The sequence below is a fragment of the Lutjanus erythropterus genome, chromosome 13 (genome assembly GCF_056507025.1).
Source record: "Lutjanus erythropterus isolate fLutEry1 chromosome 13, fLutEry1.hap2, whole genome shotgun sequence".
NCBI lineage: Eukaryota > Metazoa > Chordata > Actinopteri > Lutjaniformes > Lutjanidae > Lutjanus > Lutjanus erythropterus.
Window position 1 is genome coordinate 17,422,701 of NC_139329.1, and position 21,615 is coordinate 17,444,315.

The 21,615-nt window shown below is 40.9% G+C and overlaps 1 protein-coding gene across 5 annotated transcripts in view; it reads left to right on the forward strand.

Annotated features, from left to right (window-relative positions):
- Positions 1–21,615, forward strand: part of magi2b (membrane associated guanylate kinase, WW and PDZ domain containing 2b) — a 101,195-nt gene that overhangs the window by 28,100 nt on the left and 51,480 nt on the right. For all 5 annotated transcript variants that reach the window (XM_084733456.1, XM_084733452.1, XM_084733454.1 and 2 more), the window contains exon 2: positions 854–970. In XM_084733456.1, the coding sequence (XP_084589582.1) occupies positions 854–970 (117 nt within the window). The remainder of the gene's footprint in view (positions 1–853; positions 971–21,615) is intronic.

A 21,615-nucleotide genomic window follows, 5' to 3' on the forward strand; every position in this document is an offset into this window, starting at 1 on the left:
ACGGTTTATCCAACAAAACAGCTATTGACAAGGATGGCGATAACACATTAATATCATGACATTGTGTTTTGTGATACTGTATCGATTGTCAAAAACACGATTGATCGAAACACAAATCGATTTTGAATTAATAGTTAATAAATAAAATAAATTAATTAATACCAAGGCAGATCCCAATGTTCTGATTGCACAAAAAATTTACTTTTTCACCCATATTTTATGAACATGGTGGTTTGTTCTTTATACTGTGACAGTTTTTCTAAAATTAGATTTAAAAAATTATAAAAAATATATTGAAACATAAACGCTGTATTGTTATATGTGATGCATTTCCAAATCCTTGCCAACACACAACCCCGGTACATGCAGGCACTGCTGACATGGCTCCAAGAGCAGTTTTCTTGGTCAGTATAGCACCAAATGTGGAATTTATAGCTTTAACTGACTACATTTACCATCAACAGTGACTGGGCATCTACATGAAAAGTGCCACATTTTCCCTTTAAACTGATTATGAAAGATTTTTTTATGGCTCCACCACTCCAAGAAACCGAAATATCTTAGATGTCTTGTGGATTTTCAGCCTGGCAAACTTTGGGATCTCCACTAGAAACTGGAAAGTTGTGAGTTTGAGCAAAGCTTGGCTGCACAGCATGAGTGTGTAATGACTGGCCTACTGGGCAGGCTGCTTGTTCTTGGAGTGAAATCCTTTCAGTAGTTTCCAATACAGTGTCACTTGCATCGTGATTGATCTAGGGCAATCTTTTAATATCATGACACAAAAACCAACTAAGATTTTTGGAGGTCAGTTGAATGTGGGCTCTAACCTCTCTCTTCCTGTGTTTGTGTTCAGGGGGGGTGGTTGACAAGGATTTGCGGCACTACCTCAACCTGCGCTTCTCCAAGGGCTCAGTGGACCACGACCACCAGCAGATCATCAGAGACAACCTCTACCTCCGCACCGTTCCCTGTGAGTCCACATCACTCTATCCCTCCTCTCACCTTCAATCTGTCTTTCACTCCTCTTTGATCTCCTCATCTCCTCTGTCACACTGGGTGTCTGGAAATGTCTTTTTCATTGTCTTTCTAAGATAGATGCTTGGATTTTCCCCTCCCTCCCCTCCTCTCCTCCTCCTCCAGCTCCATTTCGTTCTCTTTCTCTCTTTTAGTTTTCCCTCCTTGCCCTCGGGACGTTGCCCTCGTATTTTTTCATCACACACGCTCTTTCTCTCCCGTCTCTTGCCGTCTATCGCTCCTTCTTCTCCCTCAATCGTCCGGCTGCTGAGCTCTCAGCCTGAGGTTTCCACGGCAACCACCCTCTTGTCTCGAGGCTTGCGTTGCCTTGACGCCCTACCCCCTTCAGCACACGCCAGACATGCACAACACACACACACACACACACAGATAAAGATAATAACACATCACCCATTTGGATGCATAAGGAATATTTTTTTTCATCAGTATGTGAGAGATTTCACAGGCTGGACACACAAACACTCACATGCTGACGCTTTATGCCTGTGGGTTGCATGTGGACGTGCGTGCCTACGTTGTGTTGTCATCAGTGTGCCGGTTGCCTGTTGGGGGACGATGTCATTGCCGTGATTGACATTGAGGGGTGCCATCCCCAGCAGCTCCGCCCGCCGTCAATACACAGAGTGGTTCATGAATCAGCTTCTCTGGAGACCGAAGCTGTTCTGATGCTTGACTCTGCAGACTACATGTTACTCCTTTCATGCAGCATGTGGATCTGTGGTTTGATGCTTGTCGAAGGGCTTTGTACTCGTCTGACATGTTTCAGTATCCTTTGTTAATTACCATGTTTTAAGTCATACCATCTGGGTGTTTCGCAAGCAAAGGTGGTCTTTTGGCTGTTTGTGAACAGACAGATTCATGAGAACAATGAGAAAGCAGAGGTAGGTTCAGAAGGGCTGGGTGATGACAAAGTGTGCCATTATACAATTTTGATTCAGTTGATATCAGACAAATGATATAACCATATAACATATTCAGTTACATTTATGTCAACTCAAAAAAAACAACTAAATTATGATTACACAGTTTTATAACTGAATTCTACCAAAAATTTGTGATACAAACATGCCATGGGATTTTTTTTTTGTTAAGATTATTTTTTTGGCTTTTTGTCCTTATTACGATAGGACTGCTGAAGATATGACAGGAAGGGGGACAGAGAGAGGGGATTACACACCGCAAATGGGCCGCAGGCGGGAATCGAACTGGCAGCCGCTGCAGAGGACCGACAGCCCCAATACATTGTGCGCACGCCCCATCAACTGAGCTATAGGGATGACCCTGGGAATTTCAAAATAAAGGCGTATCTTAAAGATGATAATATAGTTATATATTTTCACTTTGCACCAAGATCGTTGAACAGTGCACCGATATATTGACTCAGATTGACGTATCGTAGCATCCCTATTGGTGCAAAATTTCAATACCTGAGGAGTATATCTAATCAGTGTCAATTAGCATGAAGTATACCAAAATCTAATAGTGTTTGTGACAGGCTTTCCAAACTTACATGCCATAGAGGCATGCAGGAAAGAGAGTATGTTATGCCCAGAGAGGGGGCTTTGTTCTTTACTGCCAGCTACTGCGCAGATATTTCAGTGAACTATGTACTTAATAGCTAGCCAGCACAGCTAACCTGTTTGCTCATTGGCGAGTCTGTTCACCACATCGTTCCTCCATGCATCTTTTCCTCATCACCGTGGGGATAGATAACAGAGTGTTTCTGATGGCTAACACCGTCTTGTTTGAGCTTGACAAGTGAAAAGAGACACCTGATGTTGACAATCAGATCCGAGCTAGCTGCTCTTTAGCGCAGAAGAAAATAAGAGGTCTCAATCTGCCACTGTTTCGCAGTGTCACGAATGTCACTCACACTGTCGTTCCCCTTTTCTTCTTCTTTCTTTGGAAGAATTATCCAAGAATTATTAACGTTCCTTTTAACAGTTATTTGTATTTTATATAGTCCAATACTGTACAGATATTCCATCAGTTTCTTCATTTTAGTCCAGATTTCCATGTTGAGTAAAGTGTGCAAAAAGTAAAAACAGTTTCTCCAGCTGCTCTGAGGTCTTTTAACAGCTTCCTCATTTGAAGAGACTAGTTTTACTGTGATGTGTAATGTAATTTTCTTTTGGTTAAAATTATTATTATTTTTTTAAAATTGGTATAAAAAAAGTATCATTCAGGAACTGGTATCGAAGTCATGGTATGTGTACTGGTACCATTATTGAAAATCTTTTAACGACACCCAGGCCTAGACATCAGTGATAGTTGTTTATACGCTGGCTGAATGCTCGTACTACACTAGATGTCTTCTGCTGGTGTGATGAGCCGCTGACACAGAAGTGATTGTTTAATACGCTCCCACAGCTGCACAGTTCCTGAGCCTCTCTTTTTCCTCTCCTCCCTCTCTCCTGTCGTCTTCATCTCTTTGCTTTCACTCTCTCATGTTCCCCCTGCTTCTCCCTTCTTCTCTGCCTCTTTGAATCCTTTTGGTCACCAGCTCACTCTATCACATTTTTCTCTCCCTTTCAATTTTTAACTCCAGACGGCGCACTCTCCTTCTCCTTCCCTCCGTTTTTTTTTTCTACCTTTCTCAGCCTGTTGGCTGTGTAATAGTGCAGTGAAGGCGGACTGACAGGGTGATGACCGAGGTGATCGAGACTGGCTGAGGTTCAACACTGCAGGTCCTCACACACTTCAGCCATGTTGAGGCTGAAGGATGGCATGGGCCCCTTTTGGTAGTATGAACCGTAGTTTTGTCACATTTCAATTACAGCTGCCTTCCAGCCCTTTATGAGAATGGAAAGACGGTTATGCTGTGTGATGTGTGAGCGGTAATGCCATCCCCGTAATTAACTGCCTATCACTTAACAAAGCTGATACAGTGTAATGAAGATTATAGAAATTCCAACTCATAGACCTCCTGCATGGCAGCTCTGAATCATATACTGAATATTTGAATGACATTTACATGTGATACTAACTCCCAAAATTCATCTTAATCTCACCGACATGATTTAATTTGTGTTTGGTCAGCAGGTCCTCCCTGCTGCATGTGATGATGTTTCATATACATTTGCTGCATGACTTCTGAGATGCACAGAGCAGAATCAGGCATAGCTCCACCATCAGAGTGACACAGCATCAGACAGCTAAAAAACAGGAATGATGGTCCCGGGTGCTGCGCTGCTCGTGCCCGGCAGCCTGTTTGTTGTTGTGGTTTGGAGCGTTATAAAATCAGTGTTTTTTTCTCCCGTGTCTGCAGCGCTCTGACCATGCTGTCAGTGCGAGTCTGTCAGCTTGACAAGCAGACGCCACTCTGCATCACAACATGCTGTCACACTGAAGGACGTGGGAGGAGGTGTGTCTGTGTGTGAGTGAGTGTGTGTGTGTGTGTATAAGTGTGTGTTCATACAGCTAGAAGGCTCACATGTTGACATTAACTCCTGCATCCTGTTACATCATTTGGCTCAAGGATTGTCTATTCTCCCCCCCAAAATAATGAATTGAATGTGATAATTTGCTGATATTAATAACTTTATTCACATGCTGTATTGCTGCCTCCAGGCTGCCTGTTGTGTGTGTTTTTGTGTTGCTATTTGAATGTTCCTTTTTCTACATGCATTCACACATAAAAAGCGCACATGCTAAATACTTACAGGAAGTCTGCCAATTTTAAGGGAAAATTTGGCTCTTTTCACATGGATATCCAGCAAATGTTGATGGTAAATGTTGTCAGTTGAAGCAATACATTCCTCAGTGCTGCTATATTGACAGAGAAAGCTGAGTTGCAATGCTGCAAAATCTGTTATTCTTCCTGCATTCAGTGATGTTAAAATGATGTAGTTAGTGTAAAGGAAGAACTCCAGGTTATTTCAGTTTAGATTTCTGGTCTCTGTCTGCGGTAGCCAGGGGGTGTGCTAGATCACTGTTTTTGTCACCTAACACTTTGTATGGGCCAACAAAGTCATAGATATAGGCTGGGGTGATGATGTACACCAGCGTGGGCGTTGCCAGCAGAAGCTCAAGTGCAGTGCATCCTGGTACATGCTTGTACTGGCGGTGGAACGTTTTCTTGGTCAATACGGAATGGGAATCATGCAACATTTTGAGGTGGCGCTTGCATCTTTGGAGGATAGTGTACATAAGTTGTTTGTTGGTTGTACGATTTGCTGTTACAGCCCACTATACAACAGTGTTACACAGTTACACAGAGTTGAACTGATTGAGGCTACCTGGCTAAATAAGTGGTATCAGTGTACAGGTCATGGCGGGTATCCTCCGAGAATGGCCGACTGGCTGTCAGTGACATCACATTCCTATTCCCTATATAGGACGCACAGAAGGACTTATTGCTTCAGTGGATTACATTTACCATCAGCGCTGGACATCCACATGAAAAGTGTCAGATTTTTCCTTTAAGGACATAAACATTAGGGGTGCATATTAATTTTGATCACAATTTTAACCTCCAACTAATAAATGAACATTATCAACTGTGATGATGGCAGTTAATTGATAGAAAACTCACTTCATGACAAATCAAGAGCTTCCTTAACCAAATGTGATCCTCCCTGTATTGACAGCCTGCACAAAATTTCCTGGATGTTGTCACTAGAGTCAAGAGAAGAAGAGTTACTATACATCAGATAGAATGAAAATCAGATGTCTGGAGCAGAAGGTGAAGAGCTAATATTATTCATTGTTTGAAAGTATTTCAGATGCAGGGCAGGTAATGATAAACAAGAATAGTTTGTATGCAAGGAGTGTTAACTCTGCGACTCGATTTTGGATAAGTGGTTGAAGATGGATGGATGGATGGATGGATGGATGGATGGAGTGCATGAGACTTGCGGGTGCAGCGCAAAGAAACGCCACAGAAAAACACCACAAACAGCAGTACAATCAATGCATGGAGGCCAAGAAGAAATGTTACCTCTCTGAATCCCCATCCTTACGTCAACTCAGACATCCCTAACAGTGACGCTGTACAGCTTGTCATCGTATCAATGTAGCAGAGGCTGACAGTGAAAACAGTGTTTTGTTGATTTCATTTTGGGTAAAATGTTTTAGTGCAGTTATATTTATAATTATCACCAGTCTCATTTTGATGCACAGCGTTGTACATTAGCAGGAATGTAGGACAACATGACAGTGAAAGCAGTGCTGTGCTTATTTAAAAACACAATATGTAAGTTCTGCTGTCAGGGGTCTCTCTCACATTAATTCAATAATGAAAGAGCGTGGGAACAACTTCATTGTTAAACAACCACCATTGTCAATGTAAATCTGTCATGACTCAGGCATAAATCATGTTCATGGATGAGATACTATTTAAGTTTTATTGATGTTAGGTTTAGTCATTTTCGCCAACTTCCTTCATCACTCTCTGACGTATCCTGTGTTTTTCTGGAAGTTATAGCAACTAGTGGCTAGTTGGGCACGAACCTTTGCCTTGATCAAGTTAAGGATTTCTCCGATGATAATTTAAGTACACAGTTCAATAAAATAATAAAAAAATAGGACAGCATAGTTGTTACCACTGCTGCCTCACAGCAGAGTTTGAATCCCCCAGCCAGCTGGGGAGTTTGTGAGTTGCTGTGCAGAGTTTGACCCTTCAAGGATAAGCTGTTACGGACAATGAATGAATGAATTAATTAATGAGCTCAACAAAATATATAATGTGTAGCATTTTGAAACACATTAATGTGGAAATGTTGCATATTATATGTGCTGTATGTCCCTAAAATTGTGAAAATAAAGACATGATTGTCAATTTTTCTATAATTGTGCAGTTGTAATACATGGACACATATTTTCACTGGGATACTAACAAACACTGGCAGACTGGACATAAAAGAGATAACCGGATCATGGAAGAGTGAAGCCATAGTTGCAAAACACGTTAGGCAGAAGAAAACAATGAGGCACACAAGGACAGTTTGGGAAGGATGTGAGAAGAATAAATCTTGACATAGGCATCACAGTTAAAAAAAATGATAAGACTGTAAGTGTTTGATATCAGTCTGGATAACATCTCAAGCCTTTGAGATGAGAAATTTGCTGACACCATTTCACTTCTTTCACAGAGATCACTTGACCACCTCAGAAAATTAGTCTGAGCTTCTGCCAGAGCACCTGCTGTTGAGGAATTCAGAGAAGAGTTTTAGATGGTTCTTCTCTCTGCATACAAACAGTGTGAGTGGCTCTTTGATAGGACTGCAGAGTGTAAGACAGTAAAACCGGGCTAAAGAAATGAGAAGATCTGAAAAATATATAGGGAGAAACCAGAGTGAGGGGGATACAGTAAATGGAGAGAAAGAGGAGGGAGGGAAGATGATGGATGTGGACATGAGCAAAGACGCTTTGCGAGAAGATGGAAAAAGGGGAGAGGACAGGAGGAGAGGTGGGAAAGAGGACGAGACCAGCAGGGGAGGGATGTGAAGGGAAGAAGAGAGCGGACAGAGAATGAGAAATTGAGAAGGCGAGAGTCAATGTGAGAGGACGGGAAGAGGATGGAGGGATGAGCCGAGCAGAGACGTAGGGAGTAGAAGGGTGGACGTGCACTGAATGGTGGTAGAGGGAGATATGAGGGCGCCTCGTAAGTTATTCCCCAGAGAAGCATCTCCTCCCCTCCACTCTACTCAGAGGCATCAGTAAAAGGCTCTATAAATAGCTTCAACAGTGAGCGGCACGTTTCTCTACTCAGATAGCCTATAAATACATGCAGCTTCTGTCACTTCACATTCGCCGCTGTGGACGCATGCTGCCCCACCGCTTTGCAGCCTCCGACAGGGATTCCTCCTGTGGAGACTACAGAGCAGATTAAGATGATGATGAGGAAGGAACTTGGCCAAGATGCTTAAAGCTGGTGATAGGGCTGATGGACGCCGCTGGTAATGAAGATGGCTATCGTGGTGATGTGAGGAAATTTGTGGAAAATGAAACCTTTTAACCCTGATGCATGCAGGAGAGTTTAATGCACAGTCCTCTACATACAACATTTATGCAGCTTATTTATGCAGTCGAATGTTAGTTTTCCTTTGCAAAACGCTTCATACTGTTGCTCTCTGCAGCATCATACTGACAAGACAGCTCATTTCATGTCAATGATCAAGACAACCAGAGCTTTGTCACCCTGTGAACATGTTGAGTGTCTTATTCACAACAATATCACCACCTAAAGAAAAGTTGTATCAACAGGCATATATACTATATGTATAGTAGATGTATGAAACTGTCTTAGTTTCATCTGTATTGAAGGTCCAGTGTGTAAGCTTTGCAGGGATTTATTGGCAGAATATGGTAGAAATGGAATATATTATTCATGAATTTGTTTTCATTAGTGTGTAATCACCAGAAAATGAGAATCCTTGTGTTTTCGTTATTTTAAAATGAGCCATTTACTGTATGTCTGCAGAGGATGGAGGTACTCTTCCATAGAGGCTGCCATGTTAGACTGTTTCTTCAGTAGCCCAGATTGGACAAACCCAACACCGGTTCTCAATCCAACCTTTCCCATTTTTCGTTAGCTTTGAGCCACCATAAGTTCTTCTACATTTTAGGAACGGTGAGTGAGCTCACCTCTATATGCCGCTAAATCCTACACACTGGTCCTTGAAGTATGCTCGATACAGAAAGTCACAGATAGAGGTGTAATTCTCACCAATATCATTTCTTCTGTTCTTGTTTTCTAAGAGATAATATCTTTCCTTGTCTGATTCCTTCTTTAAAACCTCCTTTATTTCCCTTGGGATCCATCTGCAGAAAGATTTCAAAGATCTCCCCTGCTTATAGATGGCCCAGACAATATGGTCCCTGTAGAACTATGAGGAGTCTGATTTTGATAAGATTGGACTCTGCTGTGGTTGGTCAATTTATGTATGTAGAGTACAGTAATACCAATGAGTGGTTTATCTCCATAAATGGTACTTTAATATATTTGTTTTGTCTGAACATTTTTTTAAATACTGATGCTGGTGTTTGAGCTTTAGTTAATAATTGAATAATTTTGTAATTTTTGCTTTGTGATTTTGCTCAGTATTCTTTTTTCTTTAATCCCTCATGGTTTGGTCATTAGAGTGCTGTTGTGCTTTTGTGTGAAGACTTTCCAAAGTGTGAACTAGGATTAGAAAAGTGCTTGCTAGCAACTTGTTATAAATGATTTATTTCTTTTATAGATAGAAATTGCTTTCAAGAATTGACAAAAATAAAAGGCGTCATCAAGCAATTATTTCAGAACATGATTACAAAGTGTGTCAGCCTGTTGAAGCCTTATATTTTACTTTTCTCTGCTATCCTCACAACACGGTTGCCATCCTGGCGACTTCATTCATTATTCTTTTGAAAAAGTACAATCAGGTGGACACTTATTACCAAAATCAACACCTCCGAACAAACAGTCATTCCATTAATCTGTGATGATTAGCTCAGTGATGGAAGATGTCACTGCTATGAGATACCAAATGCTCCCACCTCCATCTGTGTCTGTAGGTTCAGGTTTTTATGTTTTTTTGTAGCTGGAACTCATTCATATTACTTATCTATTGATTAAATCCTGTTTAGGTTGTTGATGGTGTTATGTTTTTTTAATTACTAATAGTTGTGAGTGGGCTTTCACACTAATATGGTACTGTGACTGATAATGATGCGGGTGAAGAGGAGTGAGGATAGTTATCTGAGGATGTTTGTCATGATAATGATAATGATGTTGGATGAGGTGATAAAGAAGACTGATTCTGTGTGTTTGTTTTTTTGATGACAGATTGATTACATAGCTGTGTGTACACTAAGGCTGAATGATTTTGAAAAAATATCATGTCATATAATTGATAATATTTTGGCTGATATTAAAATTGCAATATGATTTGCAATTACTGGAAGAAATTCTCATTCATTCTCATTCTCATTATTCTCATTTTCTTTGAAAAACGTTAAAATGTTATCAGTATTTGGCTAGAATCTGTGGAATATAACCTCACATCATTGAAGCATCTGTGTGTCATTTAAAATATGGCATCAGTCAGTCGGAAATCTTAAAATGCCATGATCAGAGGGTATGCAACATGGGTTTCATTGTATATGGGTCATAGTTTAAAATATGCAGGCAAAACCATCTCCAGATTCTGGGTTATTTTGTTCAGCTTCTCTTAAGTTCATAAAATATGATGTGTAGACCAGGATTTGCAGCCTGACAAAATTTAATAGAAACTGTAATTTTGACAATATTTCACCTTCAATATATATTACACCTCATGTGATTTGAAAATTATTGTACGCTATATTGTAATAATGATAAAATTTCAATTAATTGTTCAGCCCTAGTGTGTAGGCACAAATACACACGATGTATGTATGTGTTTTCTTAAACTTGTTGCACTGATTATTCTGTTTGTGTGTGGAGATTTAATAGGCTTAGCTGATAAATAATGAAAGTGTTACATGCCATTCTCTGTCTATATGCTCGCCTCTATATGTGTGTGTGAGAGAGAAATACATCATCCCCCAGGGACTCTCTCCTTAAAGGGGTGATTTGCCTGCTGGCTTGCTCTTGTTAAAGGGCTGGCTGACATGCTTTGATGTGGTTCTGTGCTCCCCGCCGTTTGATTGGCACACTGGATTAATGTTGTTCCACAGATGAAAGAAACTGTGAGGGAATGATATGAATTTCATGAAATGAAAATAGCAAATATTGAACGTGATTAATGAATTGGTTGTGTTTGTAAAGTGCTCTCCGTGTTAAGCTCTGGACAGGTGTCATCTCATCTCTTTTTTCCTCTCCTCCTCAGTGTGATCCTCTCACTCGGCAGCTAATTGTGAAGCCCTTTATATTTGTGGTCCTGTCTCTAGCTTTACTCCTCCTCCGCCTCCGCCTCCTCCTCCTCCTCACCCTCCTCACCCCATGTCTCTGTCTGTGCCACTTGTAAGATCACAGTAATGTGCAGTGATGAGCCAGGTGCTCAGTGAGCAGCTCGTCCTGTGATGGTCAGTGAGCGCTGACACCTTCGAGAGCTCGATTGTTTACTCTGGTCAATCGTTACCGCTACACACACACGCACACACACACACGTGCAGCTGCACACACTGCATACCAAACACTACACACCAGCTCTGTGTGCGTGCATCATCATGACCCCCACTGTCGTCCTGCGTCAGTCAGCTCTGCAGACTAATAAAGGTGCTTTTCAGCCTATCAGGGCTGATTTCCATCACCACAGGACACACCTCAGTACAGGGGTAATTTCTCAATGTCACCCAGGCAGCAGCTCCGCCAGACGCTGATCCACTGAGCAACACAGTTGTCTTTACGGCTGCTAGTGGACCCGACAGACACTTTATGGACGAAACTCCAGACTTGATGCAACTGTTTCTAACCTGAGTTAATAACTAGGCTTCCCAGGTTTAATTTCCGTGGAGGAGTTTTACTTATGTGAATGTTGTTTTCTCTCATAAATCCCTTCTTTTAGTTTTTACTCACATTTTGTCTTTGGCACTTTTATCAGTTTCCCAGTTGAGATCTTAAAATTGCTTGTTGTGTGAAACCAGATATTAAAAGTTCGTACTTTGCTGAAAGAAGCACCTGATACTGACATTGATGTCAAGTTGATGTCAGAAAATGTTTGACATTTTTTGGATGATTAATGACTGAAATGATTAAAACCAATTGTCAAAACTATTGTTCATTAATTTTCTGTCAGTCAGCTAATCAGTCAACTCAGTAAACATTTTAGCACTTGATTAAGGGATGGGTAAAGACTATTTGACAGTTTTCAGTGCTTGGTGCCACAGACATGTTTCATGGAGTGCTAATAAAAATAATGCAGCTTGATGTCAAGCCCAGCACATAATACCACACTATTATTTTCACATTGCAGTTAAAGGAATAGCTTGACATTTTGGGGGAAAAATCCTTACTTTCCTTCTATCTGAGAATATGTCACTATGCTAAATATGAATCAGGAGCCAGTTAGCTTAGCATAAAAACTGACAACATGGGATAAACGGTTAGCCTGGCTCTGTTCAGTGGTAAAAAAATCTGTCTACTAGCACCTCTACAGCTCACTAATTAAAGTGACAGTTCAGCCCACAATCAAGAATACATATTTTTCCTAACCTAACCTGGAGGACTTTGGAGAAAATGTAAAATAGCATTTAATGGATATTTAATAGTCAGTGTTTTGTTATGAATATCCAATTTAATTTTTACAAGAAAAGTTGCGAGAATGTTTGTGAATGCTATCAATTATAGTTTTTAGAAAGACTGATAATCGGAATCAGCCAAAATCAGAATCGGCAGGTCAGACCCTTAAAAAAAAAATCAGAAATCAGAATCGGCCAAGAAAATTAGTGCATCTCTAGTATCAGGGGCTTTTTCTGATAGGCAGATGTTGTTAACTGTTGGAGAGAGCCAAAATAACTGTTTCTAGTATTTGTGCTAAGATAAGCTAATCTAATGGTTGATGTCTTTTTATGTTTACTGTACAGACACAAGAGTGGTATCAATTTCTCATTGAACTCCCGGTAAGAAAGTATATAAGTGCATTTCCCCAAACTATCCCTTTTAAAAAGCAAATATAAATTAAAACTAATATGAGCAATTAATGCAGTTAGTCTTCTTAGTTTTCTACTTTATACCTGACAGGTTAGACTTTAAAAGACTGGCTGTGTATGCAGATGTAGTCTGAAGAAGGGCCTCATCACAGCTCAATTAGCCAGCTCTGTCTCGGATTATGAGGACGCTGTAAGACCGTGTCTGTTACAACAATCCGCATTTCACTTTTACACTTGGCTTAACTGAGAGAGCAGCCCTTTCATTGCAGTACTACAGTATGTCACTGCTGAAGACAACTATACTGAATCTGTGGACTGGGGCAGAACGTTCTCCTGCCCTAGGAGTGATTTACCCTGGAGAGCTGACATCCAAGTCCCCCAGTCCTCCCAGCCTGCAAACCCCACTGGAGTGAAACCTGTCCGCTTAGACACCACCTGAATAACTCTGAGAAAAGCAGGTGGGACTCTCAGTGGCCGAGCTGTGACAGTAATTTATTGATGAAGTGCAAGGAAGCAAGGAGCACAAACCTGCACCTCTGCAGAGCAAAAGGGCTTGAGCTGAGGACCTCTGAGACTAACTCGTAAAAATGGCTGTGTATGCAAAACGGTTGAGTGTCATGTCTGACATAAATATTATTTTTATACACCTAATGTAGATGTTGTGGCTTGTTACCATGGCAAGGTTGCGTTGCCAGGCAGTGACGTGTTGTCGTGGCAGCAGACGCTCCTGTCAGACTGTTGCCATGTTGCGTCGCTGTATCTGTAGCCGGGGCTTTGTAGTGTAAATAAGGATGCCTGCGTTTGTGTGCGTGTGCTCGATCATACCTCTTCTATAGACCTCCTGTCACACTTCACATCTGCCAACCGGGGAAAAAGAGAAGGAGGAGGTGGTGGGGTGAACACTGAGAGTGAATGAGACGTGAGACTAAAGTGCGAGACAGGAGCTTGAAGGAGAGACAAAAGAAGAGAGTAGGATAACAAGGAGAAGAGGGAGCGGATTAAAAAAGACAGAGAGGGAGTAATGGGGACAGAGAGCACCAACAGAGGAACAAATGGAGGGAAGAGCAATGAGGTAAACTGGAAACAAGCGGAATGAGAGAAAGAGGAAGGATAATGGAGGAAGGCAATTTGAAATGACAAGAGAATTAGATAGATAGATAGATGAGTGTGAAACTGAGACGGTAAATGAATAAGAAAGCAGCCCTGCGTGTAGTGCGAGAAACAAACACAGACAATCTTCACATTCCTCTCTGCTTTCTTGCCGCCATGGTGCTCTGCTTGCTCTGTACTGAAAAGAATTCTGGGTAAACAAGTTCAGGGTTTTGAGGACAGTGTATTCTGTCTTGGTATTCTTTGTTTGTACGGCTGCAGGATTGTCTTGAAACCAAATGTTCCCTTTATATAGAGTAGCCTCAAAAATTAGATGTTTTTTTATGGCTGCACAATTAGATTGAATGGGAAATTTTCAATGTCTTCTGCATCATGTTATATACAGTTTTTGATAAATTTTAGTGTAAAATATGAGAAGAAAATTAAAACCCATGGAATCTATACTGAAATTGAGAAAAGGTTTGTGCTTAGCTGCCAATATGCACATGTAGTGATGAACCTATAAAAGCATCCAGCACAGTTCAAAGAGTTTAGTCAAACTGCAGCACGTCTCAATTCAGATATACAGACATGCATTCATTTACGATAAGTGAAGTGATTTGGTGCAGTAATGCTAAGTTTAACATTATCTGTAGATCTCATCAAACTGGCTAGCTGCTGGATGCTAATCAGTTATATAATGTTGCAAATTAATTCCTGCAAGTTGGTCATTATTTATTTTTTTATGAATTTTTATTTTCATATGCAGCTTTATTATTATCTTCAGGACAAGTCGATCGAGTAAATTTACATGAAACAGTAGTAGCTTGAACACAAGTGGTGAAAATCACAGAGCGGAATCGGAAAGAAGGTATCTGAGCTCGTGCTGCAGTATGAACTTTCACAAAAAACAACATGACAGACAGGCATCTGACCTATTATTCTTGGTATTTAGTTGCTTCAAATGAGGCTTAATGTTCACGTAGTTTCTCTTGACTGTCCCTCAACATTAGTCCAACGTGGCTCCAGCCTGTGATAGTAGCCACATTAGTCATGCATCATACTAACCCCAAGTTTGAAGACTGATCACAGTTACAGTCAGGATCAATCTATACTTGAGCTTTTTTGAAGCATTGTTTAACACATATGAAAAGTACGGTTGTGGCAGACCTACATTCGCACAATCAATATGTCTGTTTCCCCCATGTGCAGCAATTTTAGGTTAGTGTAGACATACATTGAGCCCAGAGGACAGTTGTGCTATCAGATCTGTACTTGTGTGTTTGCATCCTCCTCCTCCTCATCCTGTTCACCTGGGGATTATTGTGAGAGATCTGTTCACCTTTTAGAGTATTTTTAGTTACTGTTAGATTTGGTGTTACCTCTGTCTTTGTAACAAATTCCTTCTTAACTCCCAAAGCAGCCTGGTGGCTCTGATGGATGATACGCTGAAGCCAAGAGGGGTTTGTGAGACAAACATGATCCATATATGTGCGCATTGAGACACAGAGCTGGAATCTCAGGTGGGAACACGTATATCTAGTTTTTCTTATCTGGGTTTGTTGCTCAGGCCAATTAACAATTGTTCATGCATTATAGCTACAAGTGAGAGCAGAAATCATAATTTCCACGATAACTCTCTAGAGGACATAATGATACTTATAACTCTGTGTCTCTACAGCTTAACATATTAACTATTAATATGAAACTCACACTTGGTTCTCCCCACCCTCACCACCTCGTTCCCACACATGCTCATGCTGAGACCGTATCATCTGACCCCTCCCCCACTCTTTATTATGATAATCAGTCCATCGATAGTCTATTTTTAGCTCTGAATTTCCCCAGCTCTGCTTTTCCCTCTTGGTGACTTCCTGTCTAATTATACAAACATGCGTATGAATACACATGCACATTCGCAGGCTGCTGTGGACGCACAGCAAGGTTAACCAATCGTGTTGCTTTTTCTCCTCTCTCCCTGTCTCCGTCTCTGTTGCTCTCTCTTTCTGTTTCTCTCTGTTTGCCACTCTTCTGCCACTCTATTATTTAGCAAAGGTCTTTGTCCTCTTATCGTCTGACACCCAGCTAAGTTATTTCAGTATATCAGCTATTTTAGCTTTTTCTCCAAATGGAATTTCCTTGTTATGTTTCTATGTAATCACTTTCTCTTTTTTTTCTGTCTCCCACCAATGGGAAAATATTCTGTAGCGCTCAGTCGTCATAGTTTGAGGCAGTGAATGTCTTCACCCACGAAGTGGCAGCTCCCAAGTTTCCCTGTGCTATTATAGATTTAAGTCATTTAAGCCATAAATCTCTATGGCGCTCATGCGTCTACTTGCAGCGTCACCTAAGAGAGGTTTGGCCCCACTGGCTGATTGCAAAGACCATTTTTGGCTCACAGCCAACTTGATCTTTTATTAGTGAGAGCATGACATCAAATCAATAGTTAACAGCAGCCATGCTTTAGGCTCAGGGGAAGCATCACTGCCTCCTCTTAGTCTCAGTACAGTCTACTGCTATTTTTTAATTTGAGCACCTGTGCAGCCTTTCTGCTTTGTTCAGCTCATTTATTAAAAATCTGCTCAGGAGTTTCTGTGGCCGTGTATTAGGGCTGCACAATTAATGGAAATATTAGCAAAATTGTTCATGTGCAAATATCCAAATCACAGAGGCTGCAAATTTTTGATAAAGGAAAAATGTGTAACAAAAATAACATTATAATGAAACCCCCAACAAATCTTTTTTAAAAGTATTTATTTGAGTTTTCACAACAGGGTAATACATTCATTAACTTTACCAGTTTGTTTTTCAGATAAACTCATATGACAAACATTGCTTCCATGAAGCTGTAATAATTAATTGTACATTGCTTTAAGACTAAGAATGCTAATGCTTCTGTAATAACATCACAGTAATGATTTAATGTATTTGGTAGCCTAAATCAGTATATGATTATGTCAGACTTACTGTTAATTGATAACAGTAAGAAAACAAACCATGGGGCAAAAAAGGAAAACTATTGGCTACCTCTCTGATGTGGGAGATTCCCTGTTGAAGCTCACTATTGTAAAAAATGCTTTGAACCTCAGATGTCAGGTATAATGTGTCAGAAAACATGAAAAACACGACGAGACCAATCGTGAGATCACCGGCCTAAAAATTGTGATGCACAAATGATCATTCCCACTGATCGTGCAGTATATCGCACTTGCAGTATATGTAAAAATAACTGCAATATTATTTTTTTTTACCATATTGCACAGCCCTACTATGTACAAAAAATCTAAAGATAAAATCCACTGAACTGAAGTGAAGACATTTCAGCCCATATCCACCAGGCTCCATAAATTATGGATTGTATTTTTATCATTTTTGGCCTCTACCTGGGAGTTTTCAGGGATAAGAAAGAGGAAGTTGGTAAGGTTAAAGATAGATGAAGAGGGAGAAAGGTAGCAACGGGGGTAGCAGGAACAGAGGATAGATTTGGCTGGGGACACTGTTCGTTTTAATAAAAAAAGGTCTACTTCACGGTTATTTAGTGGGTGTTGCTAAGAGGAAGGAGGAGGAGTAAGAGCAGGGAGCGAGGGAGGTAAAACAGGTAATGTGCAAAGCCGCTCTGAGTAGAGATATGTGAAAGGATGGAAGGAAAAAAAGAGGAACATCAGACTATCTGCCTGTTAAGACCAGATAGTCGATCAATATTCCCAGCTTAGATCCAACAAGATGCTCCCTCTCCCTCTCCGCTCTGCTGGTGTGTCCAGTGAAGGAAGCTGTGGGAGAAGACCATTGGCAGGTCATCAGTATTCCAGCAGGCTCTGCCTACTCTGGTGTGGGCAGCAGAATAATTTCATTGTGATCTTATAGATCAATAGCTGTACCCAGTGGAAAGTGACCAGCCCCGCCTGCCTGGCTGAGCTGCTGCGGTATTCAGAGCACCACTACAAATTGCATGGATGGTCCTGTTCAGGATAAATTGTTTTGTTTAACATGCAGTAAAGTTCATTGTGCTGGTGTGTGAAGCATCATCATGTTTGGATTTTTCTTTATATAAGAGGATGGCCAGAGTACTATGGAAATTAATGGGGCTGAAAACAGTGCATATGAAGGGGGTAGACAAAAGGATTAGATACACCTGATGATATACTGCAAACTAAAAAAAAATGCCCTCTAAATATACACTGTCTTTGTGAAGTATATCACGTAAAATTTTTGTATAGGCTGAGTCAGAAGAGATGAGTCACCTCAGGGGGTGGGGAAGATATTTATTACTCCTTATGATATAATGCAATCCAGTTTATCAAGACACAAACTAAAGCCTCAAAAACACAATGGGGTTAAATCAGTACTTCTGAAAAAACACTATTTTATATACACAGTCGTAGTATTGTTTTTCAAAGGATGTTGTATTGGGTTGCCAGTTTGGCTTGAGAAGATTCCATTGTCCACCGATGGCTGACAGTCATTGATCACTGAGCCTTCAACCATCGTAACATCAGGATTTAAAAGCCTTGAGGTGGTGTGTCCCCTCAGAGTTTCCATAAGCAGGAGGTGTTGGCGAAGTTCCATTTTTGACATGTGGGAAAGAAAATAATATAAGCTATTTCTGTTGGTCATTGAACTATGGCTCCATTTATTCTGTTCTTCTTAAACAAGCCCAGTTAGGCAAACCCAAGATGCTCTCGGAAATTGATGGGAGGTTGGAGGTTGCCAGAGCGATAGTGGAAAGTGGCGGTGACTAGTCATGAGCAGATGAGGATTCAACCAACCACAATATCATCATCCAACGCAATTTTTCACTGTGGACATTGTTGTATGCCAATTCTGTAGACATCGCCCAACCCTATTGCCAATAAGTAAAACTTGCATATTTGCAGGGTGTGGACAATTCAACACAATACAGATCCCCAATAAATGTTACATTTGGGTAGTGTATTTTTTTTGTTTAGACAGTATATACATTCATGCTAGGTCCGTTCTCCTGTCAGTGCCGCTGACCAAGGTGCCGGCACAGACCTGAAGTTTGTCCCCAGGCACCACGCAGCAGCTACCCACTGCTCATGTACTGATGGTTTAAATGCAGAGACTAAATATCAATCAGTTAATACCAGAAGTATTCAGTTTACAATGAAATGTGACAGAGAAGCAGCAGATCCCTGCAATTGAGAAGCTCGAGCCTGAGAAATTGGAGCACTGCTTTTTTTTTCACTATTTCACTATTTTTGCTTGATAATTGACATAAACTATTAAATTGTTCAATATAAATTATTTCAAAATAGTTTATATCTGTTGGTCAACCAACTTGATCAATCAACTAATCATTTCAGCTCTAAGGAAACACAACACAACCGGGCTACCAGCTGTCTAGCTGTTTTGTTTTGTTTTCTTTGTGGTTGTGGCTAACAGTCAGCTTGTAAACATGTCCAACACTGCAAATATCAGCATCACATAGCTATAATTATATACTCTTCCTACTACACAGGTCAAAAACACAGCCCATCTGCAGGATTAACACTTCTACTTAGCCTTTATGTACAAAAACAACATCAGTGGTTGCAGATATTAATATGAATCCAGCCCGTGGGACATGACACATACCTGTGGTCACATCTTTAACACCTGTCTGACAGCACTGTGAAGCCATTGAGTCAACAATATGTCGTGCAATGTATAGCCCTTCACATTATATTCAACTGATTGTTTATCAGAGTTTGAGAACATCAAACAATGGTTGCACACACTCAGAGACACACAAACAGCCACTCTCGCTCATACCTGTGGCGTTGTGGATTTGCGGTTTCCTACTGAGCTGTGATCAGCTTGGAGATAGGATTACTGTTGGCACAGTGGGCATTTTACCACCATTTAGAGTGACAAAGACAAACACACAGTCGAGTACACACATGTGGGCACACACTGACAGAGATTAGAACAAACAAACACATCTATGACACAGTATGGACGGTGTTGCACAGCCTCACAGGCAGACTAGAATAGATGTCTGATGGTCTGGTATCACCTCCTCACTCATTAGGTGTTGCTAAGCTGCCATCTCTGCTACTAGTGCTGAAGTAAATACAGTGGAGAATGTTCAGTGGATGCACTACAGGAGCAAAGTGGTGACAGACGATCAATAGAGATTTAATGATTAAGATATCACACTCCGAGAGAGTTAGAGGAGTCTGCACTCCACAAGATGACTAAACCCCCCCACTCACTCCGTGTTTGTGCTTGTGTGTGTGCGAAATGTGTCTACAACACATCCACCTCCTGCTGTTTTAATCTCCCACTGCTCACTCCTCAATTATGATACTACTAAGCGTTGTACTGTATAACCCACCATTCATACCTGAGCACATGTAGTATTTTTGTTTTGGTTTCTTTTTGGCTTTTCAGCAGGACTGGAATTTCATGGCAGCATACACTCCCTCAGCTGATTTCTGTTCAGCTGAATATGTTTTTACCTCCGCCTCTTGCCTGTCAATACAGATTTTAGACACTAGTGTCTTTTGTTGAGATTCTGATTGGCAACAACAAGTGAAACACTGGGCGCAGAACCAGTAGTGGGTTAGATTTGCTGGAAATCAGGCTATGAACGAGAGCGTGCAAATATGGACAGAAATATGAATGTGATATAAACTTTGTTTAATCATGAAACCTAATGATACTCCACAATTCTGTGGTTTACACTGCGGACTGGAGTCTCTCCAGCTGTAACAAACAGCTCTGCATTATATACACTTGTCTCCTATGAAACATCTGTATTTTCATTGTGCTGTAAATCATCATGTATATCCTTATAATGAGAAACATTCTCAAAATAATGAGTTTGCGTTTCAAAATAAGGATTTAGCATCTCAAGATAATGAGAAATTCCTCAAAATAATGAGTTAAAATCTCCAAATAATAATTTAAAAATTCCTGGCATTTGGCCTTCATTCCCTCAAAAAATTGACCACACCAAAAATCAAATGACCTTGCCCTGCTTTCCACAACATTGTCAGAGCTGCTGATCGTGTTTTCAGACCTGTGTTTTTGCACCATTGGAGCACAAATCTTACACTTCAGCCGGATTTAGTTGAAGCCACGGCCAGATCAATCCAACTTAGCTTTTTTAGTGTGTGAGTCCTGGGAAAAGCTCTGAGCGAGTACTCCCTCTCCACGCTGGGCCAATGACTGTTTCCAGGCATGATCAATGAAGAGCAGGAATCAACACCAGTGGACTTCACTGAGCCTAAGCTGAAAGTCCACTTGGCAGAGACACAAACACAGCACCTCATTAAACTCGAAACTCCCATTGCTGCCATCACAAAGCCGAGCCTCAACGCTGCTGCAGCAGCACTGATGGAGATCTCTGGAGCGTTGATGTAGGAGGGCTCTAATTGCTGCATGGTAATGTAGTGCCTCTGCATTCCTGCTGTTTCGACAATAATCCAATCGGCTCAGTATTGTGTGCTGTGTAAGGAGGTTTGAGTTATGGTTGGTAAAAGTGGTGTATTGATTCATTTGTTGCTAAAACAGCACCGGTTTGGCTTGTACACTCTTACAAATAAAAGTGCCAACTAGAGCCATATAGGTGGCTTTTTGGTTCCTGGTAGAACATTTAATAAAGGTTCCACTTGGAACCCCCACAGGAGGTTCTAGCTAGAAACCAACATAGAGGATCAGACCTTGTGCCATCTGTGAAAGTTTCCACCCAGAACCGTCTATGTGGTCTGATTTCCTTGGATCTTTGGTGCTATCTGGTGAGCTAACCTGCATTTCCACCAGTTTTTAGTGGAACCATTGTAATCAAGAATGTCATCCGCAGAAGGCGCTGCACAAAAACCTGTCGAATATGACACGTCCACTTTGGTTCCCAGTGAGAACCTGCTGTTTCTTGGTTCCAGCTGGCAAACAACTTTTCAGGTTCCGAACTTTTTTATTTTTGGTGGACATCCT